The sequence below is a fragment of the Hemiscyllium ocellatum genome, chromosome 19, assembly GCF_020745735.1.
Source record: "Hemiscyllium ocellatum isolate sHemOce1 chromosome 19, sHemOce1.pat.X.cur, whole genome shotgun sequence".
Lineage (NCBI taxonomy): Eukaryota > Metazoa > Chordata > Chondrichthyes > Orectolobiformes > Hemiscylliidae > Hemiscyllium > Hemiscyllium ocellatum.
The window spans coordinates 31,691,406-31,718,645 of NC_083419.1; the positions used below are offsets into that span (position 1 = coordinate 31,691,406).

Consider the following 27,240-nt stretch of genomic DNA (forward strand, 5'->3'; position numbering starts at 1 on the left):
TAATAATCCACATTCACCGGCTCACTCTTAGCAATTTTACTAGTTACATTGTCAAAAAATTCCAGTAATTTGTCAAACATGATTTCCTTCAGCAAATCTGCACTTACTCTTGACAATCCTGTGTTTTTCAAGTGTTCTGCTATTAAATCTTTTATAAAAGACTTTCACATTCCTCTCCAACCAATGTCAGGTTAATTAGTCTGTAATTCTCTGTATCTTCTTTTTAAAATAGTGAGGTTGCATTAGCTACCCTCTAAACCTTAGGAACTATTTTGAAACTGTTTTATAGAAACTTGAAAGGTGTCCAAAAAAATGCATCTATTTCTACTGCCACTTCCTTAAGTATTCTGGGATGCAGATTATCAGGTCTTGAGGATTTAGAGTTTGTTAATCCCATCAGTTTTCCCAACACCATTTCCCTACTAAATCTGATTTCCCTTAGTTCCTCACTCTCACTAGACCTTGTGCTCCCCAACATTTTCAGGAAATTATTTGTGAAGATAGGCCAAAATATGCCTTCAATTGGTCTGCCATCTATTTGTTCCCCATTATAACTTACCTGTTTCCGTTTGTAAGGGACCTACAGTTGTCTTCACTACTTTGTTTTCTCTTCACATAAGTACGGAAACTTTTACAGTCAATTTTTATGCTCCCTATACATTTATTCTCACACTCTATTGTCCCTGACTTAACCAATCCCTTTGTCCTCTTTTGCAGAAATCTGAACTGCTCCTAATCCTTGGGTCTGTTGCCTTTTACAGCCGATATCTCTGCCCCTTCCTTGGATCTAATGGTGTCCCCAATTTCCCTCATTAGCCATACATAGGCCAACTTCCCCAGTTTAGTTTTCTGTCATAAAGGAATGAACAATTGTGATTTTTCTTCCATTTGCTCTTTAAATGGTTGCCTTTGCCTGTCCACCATCATCCATTTAAGTAACATCCCCCAAGTTATCATAGGCACCTCTTGTTCATAGTTTCCTCTATTTGGATTCAGAGCCCTCATCTCAGAACCAACAATGACACTCTCCATATAATAAATGACACTGTCCATTTTATTGAAGAATTCTATCAGATAATGGTTACTCTTCCCGAGTGCCCTCACACAGCTAGATTGCCAATGATCCTTTTCGCATTACAGAATACCCAGTTTAGGATGGCTGGTTCCCTAGTTGGCTCCTCAACATATTGATCCAGAAAACCATCTCATATCCACTCCAGGAATTCCTCTTCTGTACAGAAGATTTGGGGATTGATTTGCCCAATTTATATGCAGATTAAAGTCACCCATAATTACAGTTGTATCTTTACTGCTTCCATCTCCAATTTCCTTTTTCATGCCTTCCCCAACATAACTGCCACTGTTTAGGGGTGTATCATTTTCTGCACCTTGGTGTTTCTAAACTCTACCTATACAGACTCCACTTCACCAGAGCTAATATCGTTCCTCACTATTGCGTTAAGTACTCATTAACCAGCAATACTACCCCACCTCCTTCTCCTTGTCCATCATTCCTCAAATCTGAATACCCTGGATATTCAGTTCCCATACCTGGTCACCATACAGCCACATCCCCTTAATCTCAACTATATTATAGCCATTTATGTCTACCTGCACAATTAATTCATCCACTTCATTGAAGGATATTATTCACTGGGAAGAAATTACAATAAAAAAAGGGGAAAAAAAGGATTGCATAACAATGTTAAAGAAACATTCCATTCCACTTGTATTACATAAAATTTAAATTTTATTTTTGGGGCCTTTTTTGTTTATTTTTGTAGAATTTTGCTAACAGCAAAATAATAAAATAGAACAACAACAACTTTGTTTGGTACAACAGAAAACATGTCCACATAAGAACAAAACATAGCATATAGAGTCTTAAAGTCATAGATTTTCATCCCTTTTTTCATGCTGTTTTGCACTTTGCAAGAGGTGAGCTTGGCACAGGTGTCATGGTAAAACAGTCTATCACAACTCCTTTCTTCTTAGATCCGTGTCAATTGATGCCACAGACTTGAAGGCAAAATGCTTTCAACCTTTTCCATCACAAAGTTTAATGGAGCAAACAATGTACTGAGAAACTGGAGAGAAAAAAATGATAAAGGAGAGATTTTAAAATTAAATTTAGCAACCAAATGCTCAACACATGGATACAAAAACTGATCTTGAGCAACACTTATCGAAAATATTTCAGCAACTTATCTAATTTTTGAAATTATAGATTACTTTTTTTATGCGTGAAGTAAAGAGCTTTCATGACTTTCCTTCAGAGTTACTGACTGCAATCTATGTCAGTGTTTCATTCTTCAGAAAACACTGCAATTCTACATTCAATGTGTCATTGAGAACCAGGCTGCAACACCACACTTCATGATAACCTTTCTTCGAGGTAGAACCAAGCATTGGAGGCAGCAAATGTGGCTGAAGTAGCACCAAGTGAAAATGATCAGCTGTTCTGCCTGACAACCTGGTCAACTGTCTCCTTTCAGGGACAGATAATAAATGCGGACCTGGCCAGCAATGTCCACATTCCATGCAGGAATAATAACAAGCAACAAATAAATTGATTGGTTGTTCACTTAATTCATTATTTATGTGACCTTGCTGTCCACAAATTGGCTGCTATGTTTGCCTCTAAAAGCAAGAATGTTGGCAACACAAGAAGTGGCAAGCTGCTACTTAAATGCAAATACTTCCCCCCGCACCCCCCCCCCCAACCCTTTATCTGATGCATTACTGGATAAAAGTCAAGCAAAGTTAGTCATTAATGGCCAATTGTAGCATCTTCACAGTCCAATCCATGCAGTGTATCATACTATTTCAGGTCACAAATCAAGTTCATAACATCACAGGTCAAAGGATCAGATGTAACTGTTAATTTGTAATTACTATTCTACTTGCTGTTCTACAGTAATATTAGAACAGAATACTGAATCCAATTATCGGAACCCAATGTCTCACATTTACAGCTCCAACAGAACTCCAAGCTGGTCCAGACCCACCAGACCTTGGTTTCAGACCAAACATCGCTGGGACAACTGAAGAGAAATAAAGTGTGAACATCAAGGAAAAAGTACATGAGGCGAAGAAGTGTGTGGGAGTGGGCCCATACTTGTAGATGTACTCTTTAATATAATAATACCTCTAAGGTGTGAATCTTTCTCTTTCCCATTGTGCACAGATTTCTGTTATGCACATATTCTGGCATGATGCCGAGAGCAGCAGCAGCCACGTCAACGGGTATACTGTGAAAACGTGGCAAGTAAACACAATTACTCCTGCAGGCCTGAGAGTGACAGCTTCCTAAGGACCGCTGGCCATAATCATCCAAACAGCCCCCGCACCGCCCAATTGTCCACACAGGTCGGGAAATAGAAAAACTTTCATAAGGAGTTGGAACACATTACCAAAAATCCATTTTCACCTGATCTTGTAGGTTTGGCCCTCTGAGGCAAAAACCCAGAAAAATGACGTGGGGTATAGTTTGACATCAGTTCCATGTGAATGATTTTTGATTTAAAATGTTCCCATCTGCTTCTAACGGAAACATTCCACCCACAGCCAGACTTAGTGCTGGAAACGTGTATGTAGTGCAGAAGAGGACGAGGATCAGCAAAATGGTTCTGTCCACTTTATTCTCTGCTTCACACTGGGGAAACCCACATTATGCATATAGAAAGCACACCAGAACATTGGCTCCACATATTTCACTGAACTCTGCTCAGTAAATAAGAACAATGCTTGGAACAAAGTCAGGCAGGTACATATCAGATTTGTAAACAAATTCTAGCAAATTAATCATTATTGAGACACCAAAGTGTGAATAAGATATGACAGTGTAAAATGCTCACTTATTCAAAGCAACTGTTGTTCCCTTGCACGACATGCAGGCTGAAAGCTCTTTCAGATCCCATTCATGTCTATAAGATTATCAGATAATTGCTGGACCAACAGTCTTGCTGCTTTATGTAGCCTTGAGCCAATGTTGACATTCACTCCTCTGCTGCTCTGCACAGCTAAGCGAACCCATTTTAAACGCCGATGCTAAATGACACATTGCGTTAGTGTCATTTATTTGTAATGCCTTCACAACAAGTAGCAAGCTGAATATAATCAAATGCAAAATGTTGACAAGGATGTATTTTAGCATTGAAGATTAATTAAGAGCTTTTATTTTCAAAACAAGATCCACACATTGCAGCAGTGAGGTGGAAACCAATACAACATTTAAGATTTAGATGAACATTTGATTTACAGCAGCATGCATGGCGATGGGTCAAGTGGTGGAAAATGGGATTAGAGGCTTGATGACTGGCCTGGACATAGAGCTGTAGAGATATACAGCACAGAAACAGATCCTTCAGTCCAACTCACCCATATGGACCAGAGATCCTAAATTAATCTAGTTCCATTTACCAGCACTTGGTGCACATCCCTCTAAACTCTTCCTATTCACGTATCTATCCACATGTCTTTTGAATGTTGTAATTGTACCAGCCTCCACCATTTCCTCTGGCAGCTCATTCCATACATGCACCACCCTCTGTGTGAAAAGGTTGCCCCTTAGGCCCATTTTAAATGTTCCCCCTCTCACCTTAAACCTATGCCCTCTCGTTCTGGACTCCTCCATCCCAGGAAAAAGACCTTGAAAAGGTTATCCTATCAATGCCCCTCATGATTTTATAATCCTGTATAAGGTCACCCCTCAGCGTCTGATGCTCCAGGGAAAATAGCCCAGCCTATTCAGCCTCTCCCTATAGCTCAAATTCTCCAACCCTGGCAACATCCTTGTAAATCTTTTCTGAACTGTTTCACGTTTCACACTGCTGAAGGGTCTCTGTGATGTAATGTCCTATGACTCCATAATGCATGTGGAAATATCTCAGTGCCTAAGATTTGGATTCAAAGCATGTTTCCTAACCAATGAATTACTAAATTTGCTAGTTAGAACAAACTCATTTTTTAGTACCTGGGCCACTAATGAGGACACTTCAAATATCATTATATTTAATTTCAAAAACTCAGTTGGACTTATGGGCAGCAATATGGCATAGTTTTGTAAACAAACCTCTCAGAAACACCTTGTCTCCTTGGAATTTTACTTCTAAGTTTGAACTATCAGTTAAAAGTTGGCCAAAGCATTCTTAACTTCTGTAATCACAGCTTTTAATAATTTGATTCAATTTTCTATCTGTAAATAAAATAAGTTTTAAATTGATTACATGCTGTCAGAAACATGACAACATTTTTCATCATCAATAAATTAAAACAGGCTCGAAATCAACGTGGATGGTTTCCAATTTATTAATTAATCACTCCAGTGGTTAATGTAGCCACCGACGCCAGCCAGAACTCCAGTCTTTAATCAGCGGGTCCACTGTAAGTGTTAACACCATTCCCAGAGGTGTCCCTGAATTAAGGCCTAAAACAAACCGAGTCTCAAACCAAACTACTATTCAGCAGCTTCTGCTGGAGAGCTGTGACTCAGTAAATGATCAATATTCAAGTTAGGCAGAGAACTTTTATTGTTCTCCTCCAACAGCTGGACACTAAGGACATCAAGGTATAATGGAGATAGTGCAGAAAACTGACACTGTGACAGCCCTAATCAAATTGAATGATGCAGTGGGTTGACTAGCTTACTCCTGCTCATATATTCCTAAAAGCAAGTAAAGTGCACCTCCCGAGCTAACCCAATGATTAACCTATGATGAATCAGCAGCATGTTTGAATTGAAAAACTTCGCTCATTGCCAATGACTTGAATGCCACAGAACAACCATCAGCTGCAGTGAACACCGTGGATCAGCCTGTCAGATACAGCAAACATTATATAAATGCCAGGGAGAGGGTGATAATAATCTTACTGTATTATTTTTAATTGCATCTGTTGCCACTAGTGAAAGAAAATTAATCAATTCTGGAGATGTGGTTTGTTTTATCACAAGCAGCATAATGGAGAGGAAAGTGGATGGATGGACAGGTAGAAAGGAAAAGTCACTAAACATAGTTTGTACAACTATATCACAATCGATGAATATTGTATTTTTTTTCAATTCAGCCACAGAAACATAGGAAGTCAGTGCAGTAGGTCTGGCAACATCTGTGGAGAAAAATCAGAGTTAATGCTTTGGGTCCAGTGACCCTTCTTCAAGGTTCTGGAAAACTGCAGCCGAGATAACAGACCTCCAACAACCATAACCATGTTTTTTTGTGCCAGGTATGACTCCAACCAGTGAAGAGTTTTCCCTTTGATTCTCATTGACTCCATTTTTGTTAGGGCGCTTTGATACCACAAGTCACTCTCATCTCATGTCAGGAATCCAGCTCTTTTGCCAAGTGCCCAGCCTCATTCGGAGTGTGGCCAGTGGAGATTCCTGAGAGACCTGTGTGTGTGGTTTCTTATCCGATTAGGTGCCCACTGGCAGGATCACGCCACCTTGTGATGAATGGGCCCCTCGAGTTCCCTTGTTCCCCTGTTGCTTTGCCGTTGGTGCTGAGCACCAATGGCTGGAGTGATGGGGTTCAGGGCTTCATGCATATCTGGCAGACTTGTAGATTGCTTGACTTTGTTCTCCATGGCAGAAGCAAACCTGTCCATGGAGGCAGCCAGACACTTGCGCGCCAGGGGCAGACTAGCACAAACGGTGTTGGTGCAGTCCCTAAAGCCTTTGAGTTAAGTTGTCTAGTGCCTCCAATAAACCTGCTCCTGGGTCTGCTTGCGTATTTGTGTAGTCCCTACTTGCTAATGCCATGGGTTCCTCTCCTGCCTGGGTCTAAAGCAGGTGCCTGGCCTTCAGCAGTTGACTAAGTGACAGTAACCTGGGCCATTTCCTCCTTAACTGATACCAGAGACGTGGCAGTCAAGTGCTCACCAGCAGGTGCTCCAACTCTGAACTGGCTAATGCTGCCACTGAGATATCAGTATCTGTGCTGCTGTAGGGTCCAGGAGACATCCTGGTTAGCCCTTCCTTGGAGAGGGTCCAAGTCTTCTTCCTCAGCGACGAAAGGAACATCATGGGAAGTGCCCTTCTCAACTGCAGTCACTGAGGGAATATCCTGCTGGTGTCTACAGGAGACAAAAGAAAGAATGCAGTGACTAAGAAATTGGACATTGTAGTATGTTAATATGAAAGGCAAAGTGGGGGCAATGGGAAGGTCGCATGACAATAAACAACACATCTTACTTCACTGCTGCTACATGCTGGTTTCCACATCCCCACAGGAGCTGCCCTAGTCTTCCCGGGTGAGGGCCAGGATTGCCTCCTTATGGGTGTTAAGGAGACACACGTCAGGCACGCCACTGTAATAGGTTCTGTAATAGACTGTTTTAACCTTGAATAAGAAAAGGGAGGGATTGAGTGAGTTTGGTCCAGCTGTTAGTACTGGTGCAGGAGGGGGAGAGCTGGTGAGGTGCCCTGAGTGAGTAAGACAACAGTGTAGACACCATCCAGTTTAGTAACATGCAGGGGGAATGAGGTGGGTGAGCGTGAATGGACGAAGATGTTGCATGAAATAGTCAAAGTGGTAGAGCACGGGGTTTGACAGGATCACGGAGAAAGAGTAAATGCAAAGGAGCAGAGAGAAGATGGTGGCACTTACCCTGTGAAGAATATCACTGAGCTTCTTCCTGCAACCTGGGCAGTTCTCCAGATGGTTGGGATTACATTGACCCATGTGGGACCTCGTACCAGGCTTGGTCTGGTGGTATGACCTTCAGTGATGGGCCCAGTGGGAAGAGGACACTGTTCTCTGCACCACCCCATCCTCCCTGTGACTGTCCACAAAGTGGGTGCCAATTTCCTCTTATTGGTCATGTTCAGGACAAATGTCATAAACTGTGCAGGGCAGCCCTGGGCTGAGTATCTGTCTGTGGGTACAATTGCATTTCAAAGATGGTGTTCAGCGATGATGAGTACTTCTGCCTGCAGTTTGTCTGGGAATTGGTAATCATCAGATAAGAGGGGTATCATAGGAGCATGGTGGATAGTTCATGATTGAGTTCTGGACGATGGCGCGAGAAACTCACTAGGCCTTGGGGAGACCAGCCCTGTGTGAAGTAATGGGATTTTGCAAAACATGACAAGATTCAGCCCTATACTTCCAAATCTATTTTAAACATCCACTTCCAGTGGGCAGGGATTTAAAATGCATTTCATTGTTTCAAATGAGGGAACACTAAGGGCATTCGAAAAGCTGGCATTAAGAGTTAACAGTCACTTGAATGTGGCATCTTACTATCTTTAGTCATGTCCTGAATTTGGATAGTTAAAAGCTATGCAGGAAAGAGTTTCAAAAACTCGCCTTATTTGGAACCACCACATCCATGTTGATATGGGGCATATATCCCATGATATTAGTTGGGACCTAGCAGGCATACAAAGAGCTAGAATAACTAATTAGTATTATTGAGTCTTTAAACAGTTTTGCGGTTACGAATCAAAGCTCACACTACAGACTAAGGACGACCATGGCACACAGGAGAAAATCCTTTGATCTGAGTTTCATTGATCTTTCCAACAGCCCCTTTACATTAGGATTTTAATAAGGCTACCTTCATGTAAAAAGAACAAAAATGATAAAGTAACAATTAAGTAGACCTATTTTGGTGCAAATCAGGTGATTTATGTACTGTTTCAGTCCAACATCTTTTGCAGATATGGGTGACCTAACAAAACCTTGTTCCTTTCTTAGCAAAACTGATCAGAAAGATAAGGATAAGATCAAAAAGGTCTTGCACCTCAAGGACTCAAAAGTAATCCCGAATTGTTTGCCCATTCTATGTTCTTATGCCATTGATCTAAAAAGGTATTAAATCACCAGTAAGATCAGGTGCAAAAACTTCATTGAATTTAAAGAATTGAATTTAATAATATATATTATAATAAATTGTGTAATGATTTCTATGACACAGCTATCCCATTTCTCAAGCAGTCACTTTCTCACTTTGTATACTACAAAACTGCCAGATAGATATATCGTTCACAGCAGTAGTGGTGAGTCACAGCCATCTTTCAGTACCTGTCAATGTAAACTACTACTTCAGTCACACTGCTGCCAAATCAGATCTTACCTGTCTAACTCAAAAGAGGTATTTGTGCTTGACACAGTTTAGTTCTACTGGGACCTGTGCTATCAGCCAAGGTAAGGGTCAGAGAAAGATCAAAGAATTGCGACTTTGATATGTCTACAGTAGTCACAGGGGTCCTTTAGGCACCCACACACAAACATCATCACTTTGGAGTCAAGGGAACTTCTATCATTAGACTTATTGAGTAACACAATGGACACGCACTACTCCGGACAAGAAAGTCAGAAACTATGCAACAGGGCTCAGGTGGCTCAGCGCGTTTAGGTCACAGACTTTCATGTTGTGACCTGGGTTCAGATTTTGACAAAACTTTGACATCAGAGCACAGCTGTTACCTGAGGCTGAGGACTGTCTAAAATAAATTTGTCAGCTCAAGGTTCTGTGGCTCATACGATCTGCTTACATTATTAAAATTGAAGAGCTGAATGATCCAGCGGCTCTTTGCAATGCCTCAAGTGCAATTGTTTTTCTAATATTTTTAAAACTCTCTCTCTTAAACAGGAAACGTGGTGTAAGCACTCAACTTAACTATGTTCAGAATTGTTATTACTGCAACACTTGTTGCTGACTGTCACGGAAAGAAAAGTCAATTTTCTTCCCCGCTCTGCTCACCCAGTCTCAAAAATGCAAGAGTTTGCTTCTTTATTAAATAGGCCAATTGTGAATCCCTGCATCTCTCTGGGAAATAAACTGAATATCCAGGAACCATGTACCATTCAAATTTGCAATGTTTACCTGAAGTCATAACTCAACTAAGTGAGCCACTACACTGGCCATCAATGCTGGCTGGTTTTGTTCTTGTTCCATAACCAAATTATTAAAACATCGATTTCCGTATTGCTGGGATCTCGAAATAGTCTGAGACATTGTGGGATTTTAGTTCGCTTATTGCAAAAGAAAATCTTGAGCAGCATTTGATGGGCGGTGTTCTCTGTCACACCACCAAAAAATGTCCAAAAGAATCTTGTGCAAGTTCCCAATCAGCCCCACATTTAAGACCAAGGAGGGTGAAAAACTGGAACTGCCTCCAATCCCTAACTACAGAGGATGTCCCACCTTTCAGAGTTGCTGGCCATTTGATTGGCTGGCTGCTCTGGAGGCTGGTAGAATTGCACCATTTAAAAGGCAACTGGATGGCTACATGAATAGGAAGGGTTTAGAGGGATATGAGCCAAGTACTGGCAAATGGGACAAGATTAGGTTGAGATGTCTGGTCAGCATGGACAAGTTGGACATAAGGGTCTGTTTCTGTGCTGTACAACTCTGCGATGCCATGATTCAGCAGCGCCTCTGCAAGGAGTGGCCACTTACTGGGAGTGTATGTAGTCCTAGCACAGAAGCCAGGAGCTAGATAGAGGAGAGTCTGGGGCTCTTGTGTGATCAAGACAAAACAATGAGTAGGAATAGGGTGAATGTTGAGTGGACTATGGGCGGACGGTTTGATGTAGATCAGGAGTGAAAAGGCAAAAGGGGGCTCACCTGGCACCTGTATAATCCTAGTGAGGATGGTGCTATGCAGGCAGTGTACAAATTGTTCTCAGAGTTTTGTACAGCCCGCTGGTGGGGTGCTGTAAAAATCTGCCCCATACAAAAATGTTAAAATACTAAAAGACCATTCCAGTTTCAAAATAACACTACAAATGTTTCTTTATGCATTTGTGCAAGAATATTCAATTATCCCTAATAAGTATTATGCACAGAATCATGGATTATAGGACAATCACAAATTCAAACAGGAGTAGGCCATTCAGCCCCTTGAGCCTGCCCCATCATTCAACAGGATCATGGTGGCTCATGGTTGATCCAACTTTCCTCACATCCACTTTCCTGCCCTTTCTCCACTACCCTTGATTCTCTGACTGATCAAAAATCTACCTATCTTAGCCTTAAATATGTACAAGCACTCAGCTCGCACAACCCTCTGTGGCAAGGAGTTCCAAAGACTCTCAATCCTCAGAGAGGAAAATTTCTCCTCATCTCAGTCTTAAATTGGCACCCCTTTATTCTGAAACGATGTCCTCTGGTCCTAGATATTCCCAAGAGGGGAAACATCCTCTCAGCATTTACCCTGTCAAGCTCCTTAAGAATCCTATCTGCTTTGATGAAATTAGACTCCCTACAGTGTGGAAACAGGCCCTTTGGCCCAACCAGTCCACACCGACCCTCCGAAGAGTAACCCACCCAGTCCTACTTCCCTCTGACTAATGCACCTATTCCTATAGGCAATTTAGCATGGCCAATTCACCTGACCTGCACATTTTTGGACTGTGGGAGGAAACCCAGAGGAAATCCACGCAGACACGGGGAGAATGTGCAAACTCCACACAGACAGTCGCCTGAGGCTGGAATTGAACCTGGGACCATGGTGCTGTGAGGCAGCAGTGCACTGAGCCACTGTGCCACCCCTCTCATTCTTCTAACCTCCAGTGAGTAGAGTTCCTGATCCTGAAATAGTTTATACATGCATATTTTCAACTGCGATGTTGAGAAGTTGAGTATTTTTTTAAACTGCATTGCCAAAAGATCCATTCAGGAAAGTTAGCTTAAAGACTGTCAACTCTTAAAATATTCTTTGTATTTGCACAGAAGGTTGAATTGAAGATTGTCGGAATTATAAGTTTTCATTTTAATCTTCTGCATTCTGAATAATTATGCACCAATTCTCCATTTCTTTGAGTTGACAAAGCAACATGTAGAACATTTACCTCATTCAAATAAAGAAAACCTCTAACCTGACTTTACAAAAAAAGTGCAGAAAAACAAATTTAAAAAAACTTTTACTTCCATTCATAGAAGCTAAGAAAATCCTTGAGAACCACATACAACATAAATTCAGCCAGGACTCTCTGCAAATATACACTCCTCTGGGAGTTCCACTTCAGAGACTTGATCTAGCTCAAGTCTCCCATTTTGACCCTTATTTGAGACTTGAAAATTGTTGCAGCCTCTCTGTGAGAACTGAGAGGTGCAGGGCAAGGGTCTGTGAGAGCTGGGAACATCTGACAGAGATGGAGTGCAATTGTTTTAATTTGGTCTGAACTCTGAAGTAGCAACGGCTGGTGCCATTTAACGTAAGACCTTAAACCTAGCCCCTTATGATGGATGTATCAACTCAAGGTTCTGTGGCTTATACAATATGCCTACATCACAGACTGTTAACATTGTTCAGTTAATAAAAAAGGGAGGAAGGGATAGACCAGGGAATTACAGGTCACTCAGTCCAGTTTTGATGGTTCAGAATATATCTACACTTGGAGAGACATGGATTAATCAGGGATAATGAGCATGGTTGTAAGTTTGCTCAATGAGCTGGCAGGTTTCTGAGTTTTGAGAAGACTTGTAGCTCATGTTGAGGTTCAGATTGCACGCTTGCTCACCGAGCTGGCAAATCTTCTCGAAAATCGCAAACCTAGAATCCCTATAGTGTGGAAACAGGTCCTTCAATTCAAAAAGTCCTCACCGACCCTTCAAAGGGTAACCCACCCAGACCAATCTCCTACCCTATTACTTTACATTTATCCCTGACCAGTGCACCTAACCTACACATTCAAGAACACTATGGGCAATTAAGCATGGCCAATTCACCTAGCCTGCACATCTTTGGGCAGTGGGAGGAAACCAGAGCACCCAGAGGAAACCTATGCAGACAGGAGGAGAACGTGCAAACTTCACACAGTCACCCAAGACTGGAATTGAACCCAGGTCCCTGGCGCTGTGAGGCAGCAGTGCTAACCACTGAGCCACTGTGCTGCCCAAACCTTCCATCTCAGTGAGCAAACTTACAAACTGAACCGCAACCGGAGCTACAAATCTTCTCAAAAATCATAATCAGCATGGATTTGTTCAGGAAAGGTTGTAACTAACAAGTTTTATCAAATCTTTTAGGACTGTAATGAGGGTAATGTACCCTAGTTTCCTAATCAATCTGCTCAGGGACGTTATTACACATCTGGAGCAGGTGGGTCTTGAACCCGGGCTTCCCTGTCCAGGGGTAGGAACTCCTTATGCACTTGGTGCGGTTTACCAAGACTTTCACAAGTTTTTGATTAAGTTCCTCATGGAAGACTGGTCAAGAAAGTAAGAATCTATGGAACTCCAGGTGAAGTAGGATGTTGGATCCAAAATTGACTGAGAAGCAGGAAACAGAGGGTGGACTAGAGGGATGCTTCTGTGACTGGAGGTCTGTTTCCAGTAGAGCTCCTCAGGGCTCCAGTGCTGGGAAACCTTTGCTGTTTGTGATGTACATTAAAAACTTAAAATTGTGAAGAGGAAAGTCATAAACGGCAGGAGGAAATCAACGGACTGGTCAGCCGGGCAGAGCAATGACAAATGGAACTCAGCCCTGAAAAGTATGAGGTAAAGCACCTGGGGAGGCAAACAGGCCACAAAGGACTGCACACTATGAATGGTAGGACCCTGGAACATACTGGAGATCAGAGGAAGATCAGAAACTGAAGGGAGCACAGCAGGTAGATAAGGTGGTTAAGAAGGCATCTGGGATATGTATTAGCCAAGGCAAAAATACCACAGCAGGGAGATTATGCTGGAAGTGTATTACGCTTAGGCCAGAACTGGAGTACTGCATACAATTCTGGTCACTGCACTATAGGAAGGATGGGACTAGATTAGCAAAGGTGCAGAGGAGATTTACTAGGATGCTGCCTGGGCTGGAGGTCTGAGCTGTGAGGAAAGATTGAATAGATTATATTTGTTTTCCGTGGAGCAGTGAAGGTTGAGAGGGGGTAGAGATGTATGAAGCTATGAGAGACATAGACAGGTGGACAGGAAGGCACTTTTTCATAAGTAGTGGGGTCAATAACCAGAGGACATATAGTGTAAAGGTATTAGGCAGACAGTTAAAAGGACAGTTGAGGAGACTTTTATTTAACTCAGAGGGTGGTAGGAGACTCCCTGAAAGGGTAGCTGAGTTAGAAAGTTTTGCAACTTTTAAACAATATCGAGATATTCGCTTGCATTGCTATAGTCTTCAGGGTTAAGGGCCAAAAGCTGGAAATTGGAATTGATGTGGACAGATTTTTATTCACCAATGTGGAGATGATAGGCTGAATGGACTCATTCTGAATCGCAACTGTCTATAAGTAAATGAAGCAGTATGTGAAAAGCAAGAAAGTTCACAGCAACAACAGCATCTACAAAAATCTGCATTTAAATGATGTGTTTAATGTATTAAAAATGGCTCAAAGTGCATTACTGAAGTTTTATTAAAGCAACACTGAGATTAGAACAGATGAGTTAAAGCTTGGTCAAAGAGGTATTCTCCTGGAGTGCTTTAGAGATACATATGCAGGCAATGGGGATTTGGGCTGGAATTCCAGAACATAAAGTGGAGGGAGCTATGTTTCAATTAGAGTCATAGGGATGTACAGCATGGAAACAGACCCTGCGGTCCAACCCGTCCATGCCGACCAGATATCCCAACCCAATCTAGTCCCACCTGCCAGCAACCGGCCCATATCCCTCCAAATCCTTCCTATTCATATTCCCATCCAAATGCCTTTTAAATGTTGCAATTGTACCAGCCTCCACCACATCCTCTGGCAGCTCATTCCATACACGTACCACCCTCTGTGTGAAAAATTTGCCCTTTTATAACTTTCCTCTCTCATTCTAAACCTATGCCCTCTAGTTCTGGACTCCCCAACTCCAGGGAAAAGACTTTGCCTATTTACCCTATCCATGCTCCTCATAATTTTGTAAACCCCTATAAGGTCACTCCTCAGCCTCTGATGCTCCAGGGAAAACAGCCCCAGCCTGTTCAGCCTCTCCCTATAGCTCAAATCCTCCAATCCTGGCAACATCCTTGTAAATCTTTTCTGAACCCTTTCAAGTTTCACACCATCTTTCCGATAGGAAGGAGACCAGAATTGCACGCAATATTCCAACAGTGGCCTAATCAATGTCCTGTACAGCCACAACATGACCTCCTGTACTCAATACTCTGACCAATAAAGGAAAGTATACCAAACGCCTTCTTCACTATCCTATTTACCTGTGACTCCACTTTCAAGGAGCTATGAACCTGCACTCCAAGGTCTCTGTTCAGCAACACTCCCTAGGACCTTACCATTAAGTGTATAAGTCCTGCTAAAATTTGCTTTCCCAAAAAGCAGCAACTCGCATTTATCTGAATTAAACTCCATCTGCCACTTCTCAGCCCATTGGCCCTTCTGGTCAAGATCCTGTTGCAATCTGAGGTAGTCCTCTTCGCTGTCCACTACACCTCCAATTTTGGTGTCATCTGCAAGCTTACTAATTGTATCTCTTATGCCCGTATTCAAATCATTTATGTAAATGACAAAAAGTAGAGGGCTCAGCACTGATCCTTGTGGCACTCCACTGGTCACAGGCCTCCAGTCTGAAAAAACTACCCTCCTCCACCACCCTCTGTCTTCTACCTTTGAGCCAGTTCTGTATTCAAATGGCTAGTTCTCCCTGTATTCCGTGATATCTAACCTTGCTAATCAGTCTGCCATAGGGAACCTTGTCAAACGCCTTATTGAAGTCTGTATAGATCGTATCTATCGGTCTGCACTCATCAATGTATTCAAACTGGTCATGAGCCCAGAATTGAGGAAGTGCAGAGATCTCAGAGGGTTGTCAGCCTAGAGGAAGGAAATAGGTAAGGGAATGGAAAGTAATAAATCAGAATTTTAAAATCAGGGTCTGGTAAAATCAGAATGGGAATTGAGAGGCTATTAAGATATCGAGGTCAATAGGATGGCTGTGTATGTAGGTAGGGGAGTTTATACTGTGAGAATTTACAGGAGAGCAGTGAACTCACAGAGGAGGGAGAGCATGCTCAGTGAGATGGATTTTCAAATCATTAGTAGAAGGTGAGATTCTCAAAGTGGCTGATGCTCCAGAATGCAGTAAGGCAATTGAAAGTATAATTTGATAATAACATCCACATTGTTAGTGCTCTGGTTTAGCAGGGCAATTTATGGAAGGTATAACCAGAATTATCCAATCATCCACAATAACTTCAGGGATGGGAAGGGCCTTATGAGTGGACAGATATTCTGGAGGGTAAAGCAAGGAGGATAGGATCCTCTCACAGAATCCACAGGGTCAGCATCACCAGAGGAGAGGGAAATGGGAAAGATATTGGTCAGATTAGGCCCCAGGGTGAAAAGGTCAGGAAAGGAGAGTAATGGGTAGTTAGGTTACCACTGAAAAGTGACAGCGATGATGGGTCCTTCAGAAAATGACAAAAGAGGCACACATCAAAGGGGTTGGCTTATCTGTGAGGAAGTCAAGCTTGGGTCAATGGCAGTAGAGTTGATTAAGGGTTTGAGGAGGGTTGAAGGGTTAGGGTAGGACTTTGGGTGGCCTGACCATCAACAACAGCTAAGAATATATTACATATTCATTTCAATTAGTGTTTATGTTCACAATTTGGTTAGGGCTTTGCCTACCATACAACAGGGATTAGACTTCAAACCACTTTGTTAGCTCATAGCTGTTTTGTAGAACCCGGAGTTAATGAAAAATGCAATATACATATCTAATACACTGTTTCTTTATTTCAATAGAATAGGAAAAGGCAATCAAAATAACAAATACAATCCTGCACTGTGTTCCCAAAGCAATCTTAGAAAAATAGACAAAAATGACTTCCTAGACAGAAGGACAAAGTGAGGCTGATGCTGGAGTTCGGAGTCAAAGAGTGTGGTGCTGGAAAAGCAGAGCTAGTCAGGCAGCATCCGAGGAGCAGGTCAGTTGATGTTTTGGGCATAAATTCTTCGTCAGGAATGATGAAGAACTTATGCTCGAAATGTCCACTCTCCTGCTCCTCGGGTGCTGCCTGACCAGCTGTGCTTTTCCAGCACCACACTCTTTGCTCTCAGACAGCAGAGTCAAGTCTGGGGAGCTGATGGACCTACTTTTACACCTAGATTTACAATATGAAAAGAACAACTGCACAAACACAAGGATAACATTCTTAAGCAGTTCAGGAGCTCAGTGTATGAGCATCATAACCGACTTGAAAAGATACTCACAGCTTTTGCAAAGACTCCCATGAGTTCAGGAAACTGATGTGTGAGAAGAGCCAACATGGCAGTGAAAGAGCACAGGCCGGCTGTGAAGAGGATGAAGAATGGAAGCTCCTTCTTGGGATACACTGAAACTTCATGAAACGCTGGATATGAACACATGGTATCAGATAGGCAGAAAGAAAGAAACAGACAGAAATAAAATGAAATGAGACAAAAACAAACAAGTACTCAGGAACAATGGGAAACATGAAGGAACAAAGAACGTCAGAAATAAACATGTAACAAGACAGAAACAGAGAGAAAGACAGAAAGGATGATGGATATAAAAATACATATTTACTAAATATTTTCACATGCAGCATACTGTTGTAGAATCATTAAATACAAACAGAAAGGGCTGGAGAAACTCAGCATCCGTGGAGAAAGAAACAAAATTAATGTTTTATCAGTATGACTTCATCTGAATCCTTCCTGTTTTAAGTTAGTCTTTTTAAATAAAGAGATAAATAAATTATTGCCTTTGGATCCAGACCATGAATCAAATACAATTCAAAAGGAAAAGATCAGGATAACTACACTAATAACATTCAAAAAGGGATGTTAATGAGGGTATGGAAGATTTATAGAGTCATACAACATGGAAACAGGCCCTTCGGTCCAACTCGTCATGCCGACCAGGTTTCTCAAACTAAAATAGTCTCATTTGTCTGTTTTTGGCCCATATCCCCCAAACCTTTCCCATTCATTTGCCTGTCCAAATGTTTTTTTAAATGTTGCAATTGTACCCACATCTGCCATTTCCTCTGGCAGTTCATTCCACATAAATGCCACCCTCTCACCTTAAATCTATGCTCTCTAATTTTGGATTCACCTACCTTCAGGAAAAGACCCTGGCAATTCACCTTATCTATGCCTCTCATGATTTTATAAACCTCTATAAGATCACCACTCAATTTACTAAGTTCAAATATGGAAAATAGTCCCAGTCTATCTATCTCTCCTTAAATCTCAAACCCCCAAGTCCTGGTAAATTCTCTCTGCACCCTTTCCAGTCTAATAACACCTTTCCTGTAGCAGGTTGATCAGAACTGTATTCCTAAAGTGACCTTACCAATGTCCTGAATGGTTTAGCAGTTGTATTGCTGGACTAGTAATTCAAGTCTGGAAACATAAGCTACCACCACAAATACAGTTGACTCTTAAATGCCCCTGAAATGGCTTAGTAAGCCACTCAGTTTTACTCAAGATGGAACTGTATCAGCATATTCTCAACAGCAATTAATGATGGGCAAGAAATGCTGGATTTACTGCTGATCCCATATACTCTGATTGGTAAAAACATGAAGAGGAAATAAGTGAAATGATTAGGTAGAATGATGAAGAAATGAAGAGGGACTTTGGAACATGGTGGAAGCTATGGTGCTGAAATGTTGCTTGGTGCAGAGAACTAGTGATGAAGATGGTGATGGCATCTTCTAGCATTCAGCACCTTTCATTTACAGAGTGTCTAAAGGCACTTTCATAAAGGTACAGGAAAAAGCAAGGGCATGATTATCAGACTAGGTTGACAGGATGACTTTGATTTAATTTTAAACAGGAAGAGGCAGAGCAGATTAGAAATGAATTGCAAGTGCGAGATGTTACTGGGCATCCATATTCTGCCCCAAATGATGGGATGGAGGGATAAGGAATGTATAAAAAGCCAGATTTGGAGCCTTGCATTGTTGAGTGGAGCTGAAGGAAACTGCAGGAGAGGTTGGAACAAAGCCATGCAGAATTCAGTGAAGGAGGCAGAGATTTGAAACCTAATGCATTGGGAGAACATAGAGTGCAGGAGGCAGCCATTCTGCCCATGTGCCTCTCTAGCTCTTTGAACTATTCAACTAGTTGTACTGCCATGCTTTTTCCCTATTGTCCTGCAATTTTCTCCCTTTCAAGTATTTATCTCATTTTGATAGCTACTGGATAGGGAGAGTTTTTAGCTTTGTGAAAATAGGTGATGGATAAATGGCCCAAAATAAATTAGGGAAATGTGGGAATATTTGATGAGGATATTGAAAGACTTACAGGTGGATATGAATAGTGAATGATAAGAGAGGTGACTGGTACAAAAAAATGCAGAAGCTATGAGACAAAGAACAAAGAAAATTACAGCAGAAGAACAAGCCCTTTAGCCCTCCAAGCCTGAACTGATCCAGATCCTCTATCTATACCTTTCGCCTATTTTCTAAGGATCTGTATGCCTCTGCTCCTTGCCCATTCACATATCTGTCTAGATACATCTTAAATGACACTATTATGCCTGCCTCTATCACCTACATTGGTAATGCGTTCCAGGCACCCACCACCCACTGCGTAAAGAACTTCCCATGCATATCTCCCTTAAACTTTTCCCCTCTCACTTTGAACTCAAGACCACCAGTAATCGAGTTCCCCATTCTGGGAAAAAGGTTTCTTGCTATCCAACCTATCGATACCTCTCATGACTTTGTAGACCTCAATCAGGTCCCCCCTCAAGCTCCGTCTTTCTAAAGAAAATAATCCTAATCTACTCAACCTCTCTTCATAGTTAGCACCTTCTATACCAGGCAACATCCTGGTGAACCTCCTCTGCATCCTTTTGGTCATGTAAAAACCAGAACTGTACGCAGTATTACAAATATGGCCAAACCAAAGTCTTATACAACTGTAACATGACCTGCCAACTCTTGTACTCAATACCCCATCGACTGTACAAAGTATAAACAAAACAGGGGAAGGAAATACGAAATCTTAAAATTTTACGTGGATTTAAAAGCAAAAGTAAACTTGACGTGTAGGCACACATGACATTAAGGCAGGAGTGGGTACTGCAGATGCTGGAGATTAGAGTCAAAACTAGAGTGGTGCTGGAAAAGCACAGCAGATCAGGCAGCATCCGAGGAGCAGGAAAAGTTGACATTTCGGGCAAAAGACCTTCATCAGGAATGAGGCTGGGAGCCACAGGGGTGGAAAGATAAATGGGACGGGAGTGGGGCTGGGGGAGAAGGTATCTGAGAGTGCAATCAGTGGATGGAGGTGGGGGTGAAGGTGGGAGAAGGAAGAGAGGAGGGTGGAGCGGATAGGTGGGAAGGAAGATTGAAAGGTGGGACTGGTCATGAGGACGGTGCTGAGCTGAAAGGTTGGAACTGGGGTAAGGTGGGGAGAGGGGAGGTAAGGAAAACTGTGAAGTCCACATTGGAAGAGGCCCCCCAGAACTCCGAGGGGAACACCACTTCTGTAAATCACTCCACCCCCATTCCTACCAGCAAGCCCACTCCAATTACAGTCTCCCCTCCCACTCCCAGTTCCACACCTACACCAGGTCCAAACTCCCAGCCCTGAAGAGTTTACACCATCCCCGAGACCTCCCCCTCACTGAGGACGAATGATCAGACCTCAGCAAAGGCCTTACCTTAATCCCCCTTTATTCATGTATCAACAAATTCAATACTTGTCATGACGTTGAATTCTTCCTCTGCTGCCTCTGCCTCCAAGCTTACTTTTCTCATCAAGACACCCACCCACCCTCCAAGGATCCCTCTGCCCACCTCCAACACACCTGGACACCCTGTGCCGATCTATTATCTTCCCTCGACTTCTTTATTTCCAACTGCCGCTAAGACATTGACCGCCTCAACCTGTCCACGCCCCCATCCCCCACTCCAACCTCACTCTCACAACGTGCAACCCACCATTCCCTCTGCTCCAACCCCAACCTCATCACCAAACCAGCGGACAAAGGGGGTGCAGTGGTAGTTTAGCGCACTGACTTCTACACCGCTGAAGCCAGGCGCCAACTCGAAGGCACCTACTCCTACTGCCCCCTTAACCATGAACTCAACCCCCCATCACCAAACCTTTATCTCCCAGACTATACACAACCACATCACTTCTGGAGATCTCCCACCCACAGCTTCCAACCACAAAGTCCTGGAACCCCACATTGCCCGATCCTACCTCCTACCCAAGAACCACAAGTCTGACTACTCCGGCCGATCCATCGTCTTAGCCTGCTCCTTTCCCACTGAATTCATCTCCACCTACCTCGATATTGTCCTATCCTCCCTTGTCCAGGAAATCCCCACATATGTTCGAGATACTACCCACACCCTCCACCTCCTCCAAGACTTCAGTTTCCCCGGACCCCACTGCCTCATCTTCACCATGGATGCCCAGTCCCTCTACACCTCCATCAGCCATGACCAGGACCTCCAAGCCCTCTATTTCTTCCTCTCCCAAAATCCCCACCAGTACCCCTCCACTGACACTCATGCATTTGGCTAAACTGGTCCTCACCCTCAACAATTTCTCTTTCGAATCCTCACACTTACTCCAGACGAAAGGGGTAGCCATGGGCATCCGCATGGGCCCCAGCTATGCGTGTCTCTTCACCGGCTATGTAGAACGGTCCATCTTCCGTAGTTACACTGGCACCACTCCCCTCCTTTTCCTCCGCTACATTGATGGCTGCATCGACGGCATCTTGTGCTCCCATGAGGAGGTTAAACATTTCATCAACTTCACCCGCACATTCTACCCCAACCTTAAATTCACCTGGACCATCTCTGACACCTTCCTCCCCTTCCAACCTCTCCATCTCCATCAACAATGACCGACTTAATACTGACATTTTTTACAAACTCACCGACTCCCACAGCTACCTGGATTACACCTCTTCCCACCCTACCTCTTGCAAAAATGCTATCCTGTATTTCCAATTCCTCCGCTTCCACCGTATCTGCTCCCAGGAGGACCAGTTCCACCACAGAACACACCAGATGGCTTCCTTCATTAAAGACCGTAATTTCCCTTCCCACGCGTGAAGATGCCCTCCAACGCATCTCATCCATGATCCGCACTTCTGCCCCCCGAACCCCACCACTCCAACTGCAACAAGAACAGAACACCATGGTCCTCACCTTCCACCCCACCAACCTCTGCATAAATCGCATCATCCACTGACATTTCCGCCACCTCCAAATAGACCCCACCACCAGGGATATATTTCCCTCCCCACCCTTATCCGCTTTCCGCAAAGACTGTTCCCCTACCTGGTCAAGTCCACGCACCCCGCCCAACAACCCACCCTCCCTTCCAGGCACCTTCCCCTGCCACCGCAGGAATTGCTAAATCTGCGCCCACACCTCCCCGCCACCTTTGTCCAAGGCCCCAAAGGAGCCTTCCACATCCATCAAAGTTTCACCTGCACATCCACCAATGTCTTTTATTGTACCCATTGTTCCCGATGCAGTCTCTTCAACACTGGGGAGACTGGACACCTTCTCGCAGAGCGGTTTAGGGAACACCAGTACCAATTAATCCCACCTCCCTGTGGCCAAACATTTCAACTTCCCCTCCCGCTCTACCGAGGACATGCAGGTCCTGGGCCTCCTCTATCGTCACTCCCTCACCACCCGCCATCTGGAGGAAAAACGCCTCATCTTCCGCCTCAGAACACTTCAACCCCATGACATTAATGTGGAATTCACCAGTTTCCCTTCCCCTCACCTTACCCCAGTTCCAACCTTCCAGGTCAGCACTGTCCTCATGACCCATCCACACTGGTCAATCTTTCTTCCCACCTATCCGCTCCACCCGCCTCTCTGACCTATCACCTTCACCCCTGCCTCCAACCAACTATTGCACTCTCAGCTACCTTCTACCCAATCCCATCCCCCTCCCATTTATCTCTCCATTCCAGAGACTCTCAACCTCATTCCTGATGAAGGGCTTTTGCCTGAAACATCGATTTTTCCTGCTCCTCGGATGTTGCCTGACCTGGGCTTTTCCAGCACCACTCTAATCTTGACACATGACATTAAAGTCAACCTATGTAGATAAAGACTTAAGGCAAACAAACATCCTTGATTTTGACACTAGGGGCACAGAATGCAAATCCAAGAAGGTACATGTATGACCTTAGGTTGGGTCATCGTTGTGACTATCATGTGCAAATCTGAACTTCCATTGAGAGAATGTTATGAAAGCGATTGAACAAATACAATAGGAACTCACTAGAATGTTATAATTGTGACGAGTTGTAAGTATAAAGAAAATATTGAGGAGTTAGAGCTTTGGTTAGTAGGACAAAGGATAATCCACAGATATCGTAAAGATCATGAACAGTTATGTTAAGGAAATTAGCGATAGAATGTTAACTGCTTGGGGGAATTACAGTTACAAAACAGGATATAAATATGGTTTCTTTCATTAACTTACATGGCAGCAACTCTCTGTCTGCGGTCTCTGTGCAAATTGGATATGGATAAAAAAGATGACCTTTTTCCAGGGGATATGGGATCATTCGAAAAGCTGAGGAAAAAATGTTTTATTCCATTATTTTTAATGACACATTGTAAAAATTAAAAGAACACAGTTTTTTAAAATCCCCATTTTCTCTATAAGTAGGTATCTATAACTCCTAGCCAGTGAGTAACTGGTAAATTATTTGAAATACCAATGCTGCAAAAGGAGGAAAGTATGTGGGATATTTAAAAGAAAATGGCATGTTGTCTGCACTTTAACCTGTGAATTGAAATGCAGGCACTCAATGGAAACGTTTAAACAAATTCACAGCTGGTCACCCATTTAAATCTAATAATTTGATGATGATTTATTTTGAACTCACGAGCTCAGGGTAACTGTACTTTTGAAATAGAATGTATTTGTTGTCACAAACATGAAATATTTTCAAAGTTGACATTTTGAAAAGAAAATTATAAGAAGTGGATCTTGAAAGGATTACACTGAGGAATGGGTTTTACTGTCTGTCTCACTATTAAAATTCATTGAGTTGTGAGAAGTTACTGTACTTTCATGGCAGACAGGAACTGAACTCATCACAAAGTTACAGCTGGATTGAAGTGACAAAGGAACCCTGTTTTGGTGTTATTTCAGGTCTGTCCATATTTGACTAAAATGGGATCAGCTGCTGAGATTATTTTTAATTCATTTTATTCATTGGCTTGAGGACGTCAATCTCTAGTTAGCTTTTATTTTCAATGGGATTTGAGTGTTAACTTATTGTCCACCACTAATTGCCCTAAAGAGGATGGTGGTGAGCTGTCTTCTTGAACTGCTGCACTCCATTAAGGTTCCTCCTGGGAGACTGATTAACAAGGTTAGATCACATGCAATACAGGGAGAACTAGCCATTTGGATGTAGAACTGGCTCAAAGGTAGAAGACAGAGGGTGGTGGTGGATGGTTGCTTTTCAGACAGGAAGTCTGTAACCAGTGGTGTGCCACATGAATCGATGCTGGGACAACTACTTTTTGTAACTTACATAAATGATTTAGATGAGAACATAGGAGGTATAGTTAGTAGGTTTGCAAATGACGCCAAAATTGGAGGTGCAGTGGATAGCGAAGAAGATTACCACAGAGTGTAAAGTAATCGTGATCAGATGGGCCAACTGACTGAGGAGTGGCAGACGGAGTTTAATTTAGATAAATGTGAGATGATGCATTTTGGAAAGGCAAATCAGGCCAGGACTTATACATTTAATGGTAAGGTCCTGGGGAGTGTTGCTGAACAAAGAAATCTTGGATCATTGATCCTTGAAAGTGGAGTCATAGGTAGATAGAATAGTGAAGGAGGTACTTGGTATGTTTACTTTTATTGGTCAGAACATTGAGTATAGGAGTGAGGAGGTCATGTTGCTGCTGTACAGGACATTGGTTATGCCACTTTTGGAATGCCGTGTGCAATTCTGGTCTCCTTCCTATCGGAAGGATGTTGTGAAACTTGAAAGGTTGCAGAAAAGATTTACAAGGATGTTGTCAAGGTTGGAGGATTTGAGCTATAGAGAGAGACTGAATAGGCTGTTTTCACTTTAGCATTGGAGGCTGAGGGGTGGCCTTATTAAGATTTATAAAATCATGAGAGGCATAGATAGAGTAAATAGACAAAGTCTTTTCCCTGGTTTGCGGGAACTAGAGGGCATAGATTTATGGTAAGAGGGGAAAAATTTAAAAGGGATCTAAAGGACAATGTTTCATTCAGAGGGTGTTATGGGTCTGGAATGAGTTGCCAGAGAAGTGGTAGAAGTTAGTACAATTACAGCATTTAAAAAGCATCTAGATAGGTATATGAATAGGAAGGGTTTATCGGGACATGAGCCAACTGCTAGCAAATGGGACTAGATTAGGTTGGGATATCTGGTCAGCATGGATGCATTGGACCAAAGGGTCTCTTTCTGTGCTATACATCTCTATGACTATGACTCTTATGGCACATCCATAATGATGTGCTAGCATTTAGTTACTGCCAATGAGTCTTGTCCTTGTTTAGACAGTGAATTATAGGTCAATGACTGTAGATTACTTGAGAAGGACTGTGTATATAAGCAATCTAGCTTTGTAACCATCCTAGGCTGAAGGCTGATTCAGCTGTTGGCAAATTAAAATAACTGTTGCTCATAATATTGAGCAAATCAATTGTGGTGAACTGCATTGATTGATGCTCAGAAGTGTTACTCCGGGAAGAATTTCTTGGAAAGCAAATTAACCTCTCTGCATAAAACATATTTCTGTTAAAAATAAATGTTGACCAAGGATTATTTCCTTCAATGATTTTCGTTAATAATCTGACCATTGATATTTAAAACCATGACACAATTTACAATGCCACCAAGTGGCGAACAGGGGAACTGCTGCAGTATCTTTACCATGAGGCTTTTGTAGTAAAAGGCACTAAAAGCTCTGACTTCAAGAGACTGGCAAAACGGAGTCTATTTTCAGTCACTGTCAGGCTATATCCACATCAGCATTTAGGGAAGCTTTGCTTCATTGAATGCTACAAGGAAAGCACCACTTTATCTCAATAATCTAACCACTTGTGAAAGTTAAGAGCAGTAAATCTGAAATGAAAGACGCAATCATAAGTCGCAAAACTGAACAAGCCAGCAGCTATTAAAGATCTTTAACGGAAGGAATTAGTAAAAAGACACAAGCACACACAGCAAAGGGCAGATATTCAAGATATAGTGTTGTGTGAGTAAAGTGTTGAAGCTGTTGAATGGGGTGCCAATCCAGTGTGCAACTTTGTCCTGGATGAGTGCAGTCTTTCTTTATGCTGGAGTTACACTCATCCAGACAAATGCATTCCATCACCCTCCTGGCACGTAACCTTTTAGATGGCGCATAGACACAGGGGAGGCAGGAGGCATGTTATTCCTAGCCTTTGACCTGCCCTTGTAGCCACAGTAATTATATGGCTGGTCCAGTTTAGTTCATGGTCAATGGTAACTTCCAAGATATTGAAAATTGATGATTCAATGATGGTAACACCACTGAATGTCAAGGACCGATTGTTAGATTCTCTTGTTGGAGATGTACATTATCTGGCACTTATGGCGTGAATGATATATACAAATTATTAGCTCATGCCTCAATGTTAACCAGGAAATGGTCTGTTTCAGTATCTGAGGAGTCACAAATGGTGCTGAACATTATGAAAGCATTGATAAAGATCCCCACTTCTGACCTGCTGGAGGGAAGGTCATTGATGTAGCAGCTGAAGATGGTCGGGCCTGAGACACTACCCTGAAGGACTCCTGCAGAGATGTCCTGGTGCTGAGATGATTGACATCCAACAACCACAACCAACGTCCTTTGTCCTAAGTATAATTCCAACCAGTGGGGAGCTTTCCTCCTGAATCAAATTCAATTCAGTTTTACTAGTGCTCCTTAATGCCACACTCAGTTAAAAACTGCCTTGATGTGAACAGTACTTTCTCTTACATCACCTCTGGAGTTCAGATCTTTTATCCATGTTTGGATTAAGACTTTGATGATGTCAATAGCTGATTAACTTTGCTGGAACTCAAACTGATTATCAAGGAACGGGTTAATCCTGAGCACGTGCTGCTAGATAACACTGTCGATGACCCCTCTCATGACTTGGCTGATAAATGACACTAGATCGATGGTAGTTGGCCAGGTTGGATTTGTTCTGTTTTTGTGAATAGGCCATAACTGGGTAATGCCACAGTTGTTGATGTACTTGGCTAAAAGTGCAGCTAATTCTGGAACACTCTTCGGTCGTGCAGAGCCCAATGCCTTTGAGGTATCTACTGTTTTCAGCCATTTTTAAAATCACATGG

General features: G+C 42.6%; 1 protein-coding gene across 13 annotated transcripts in view; it reads right to left on the reverse strand.

Moving 5' to 3' along the window:
* Window positions 1-1,764: 1,764 nt before the first annotated feature.
* The window catches only part of LOC132824688 (suppressor of tumorigenicity 7 protein homolog), a 200,637-nt gene continuing 175,161 nt past the window's right edge, over window positions 1,765-27,240 (reverse strand). For 5 of the 13 annotated variants that reach the window (XM_060839341.1, XM_060839350.1, XM_060839349.1 and 2 more), the window contains 4 exons: window positions 23,355-23,447; window positions 17,118-17,257; window positions 7,193-7,340; window positions 6,298-7,074 (listed from right to left, as the gene is read on the reverse strand). In XM_060839341.1, the coding sequence (XP_060695324.1) occupies window positions 7,239-7,340; window positions 17,118-17,257; window positions 23,355-23,447 (335 nt within the window). In that variant the 3' untranslated portion in view covers window positions 6,298-7,074; window positions 7,193-7,238. Of the gene's footprint in view, window positions 2,088-6,297; window positions 7,075-7,192; window positions 7,341-17,117; window positions 17,258-23,354; window positions 23,448-27,240 lie in introns of those variants that run through there. The other 8 variants (XM_060839342.1, XM_060839353.1, XM_060839347.1 and 5 more) reach the window with 5 other exon arrangements.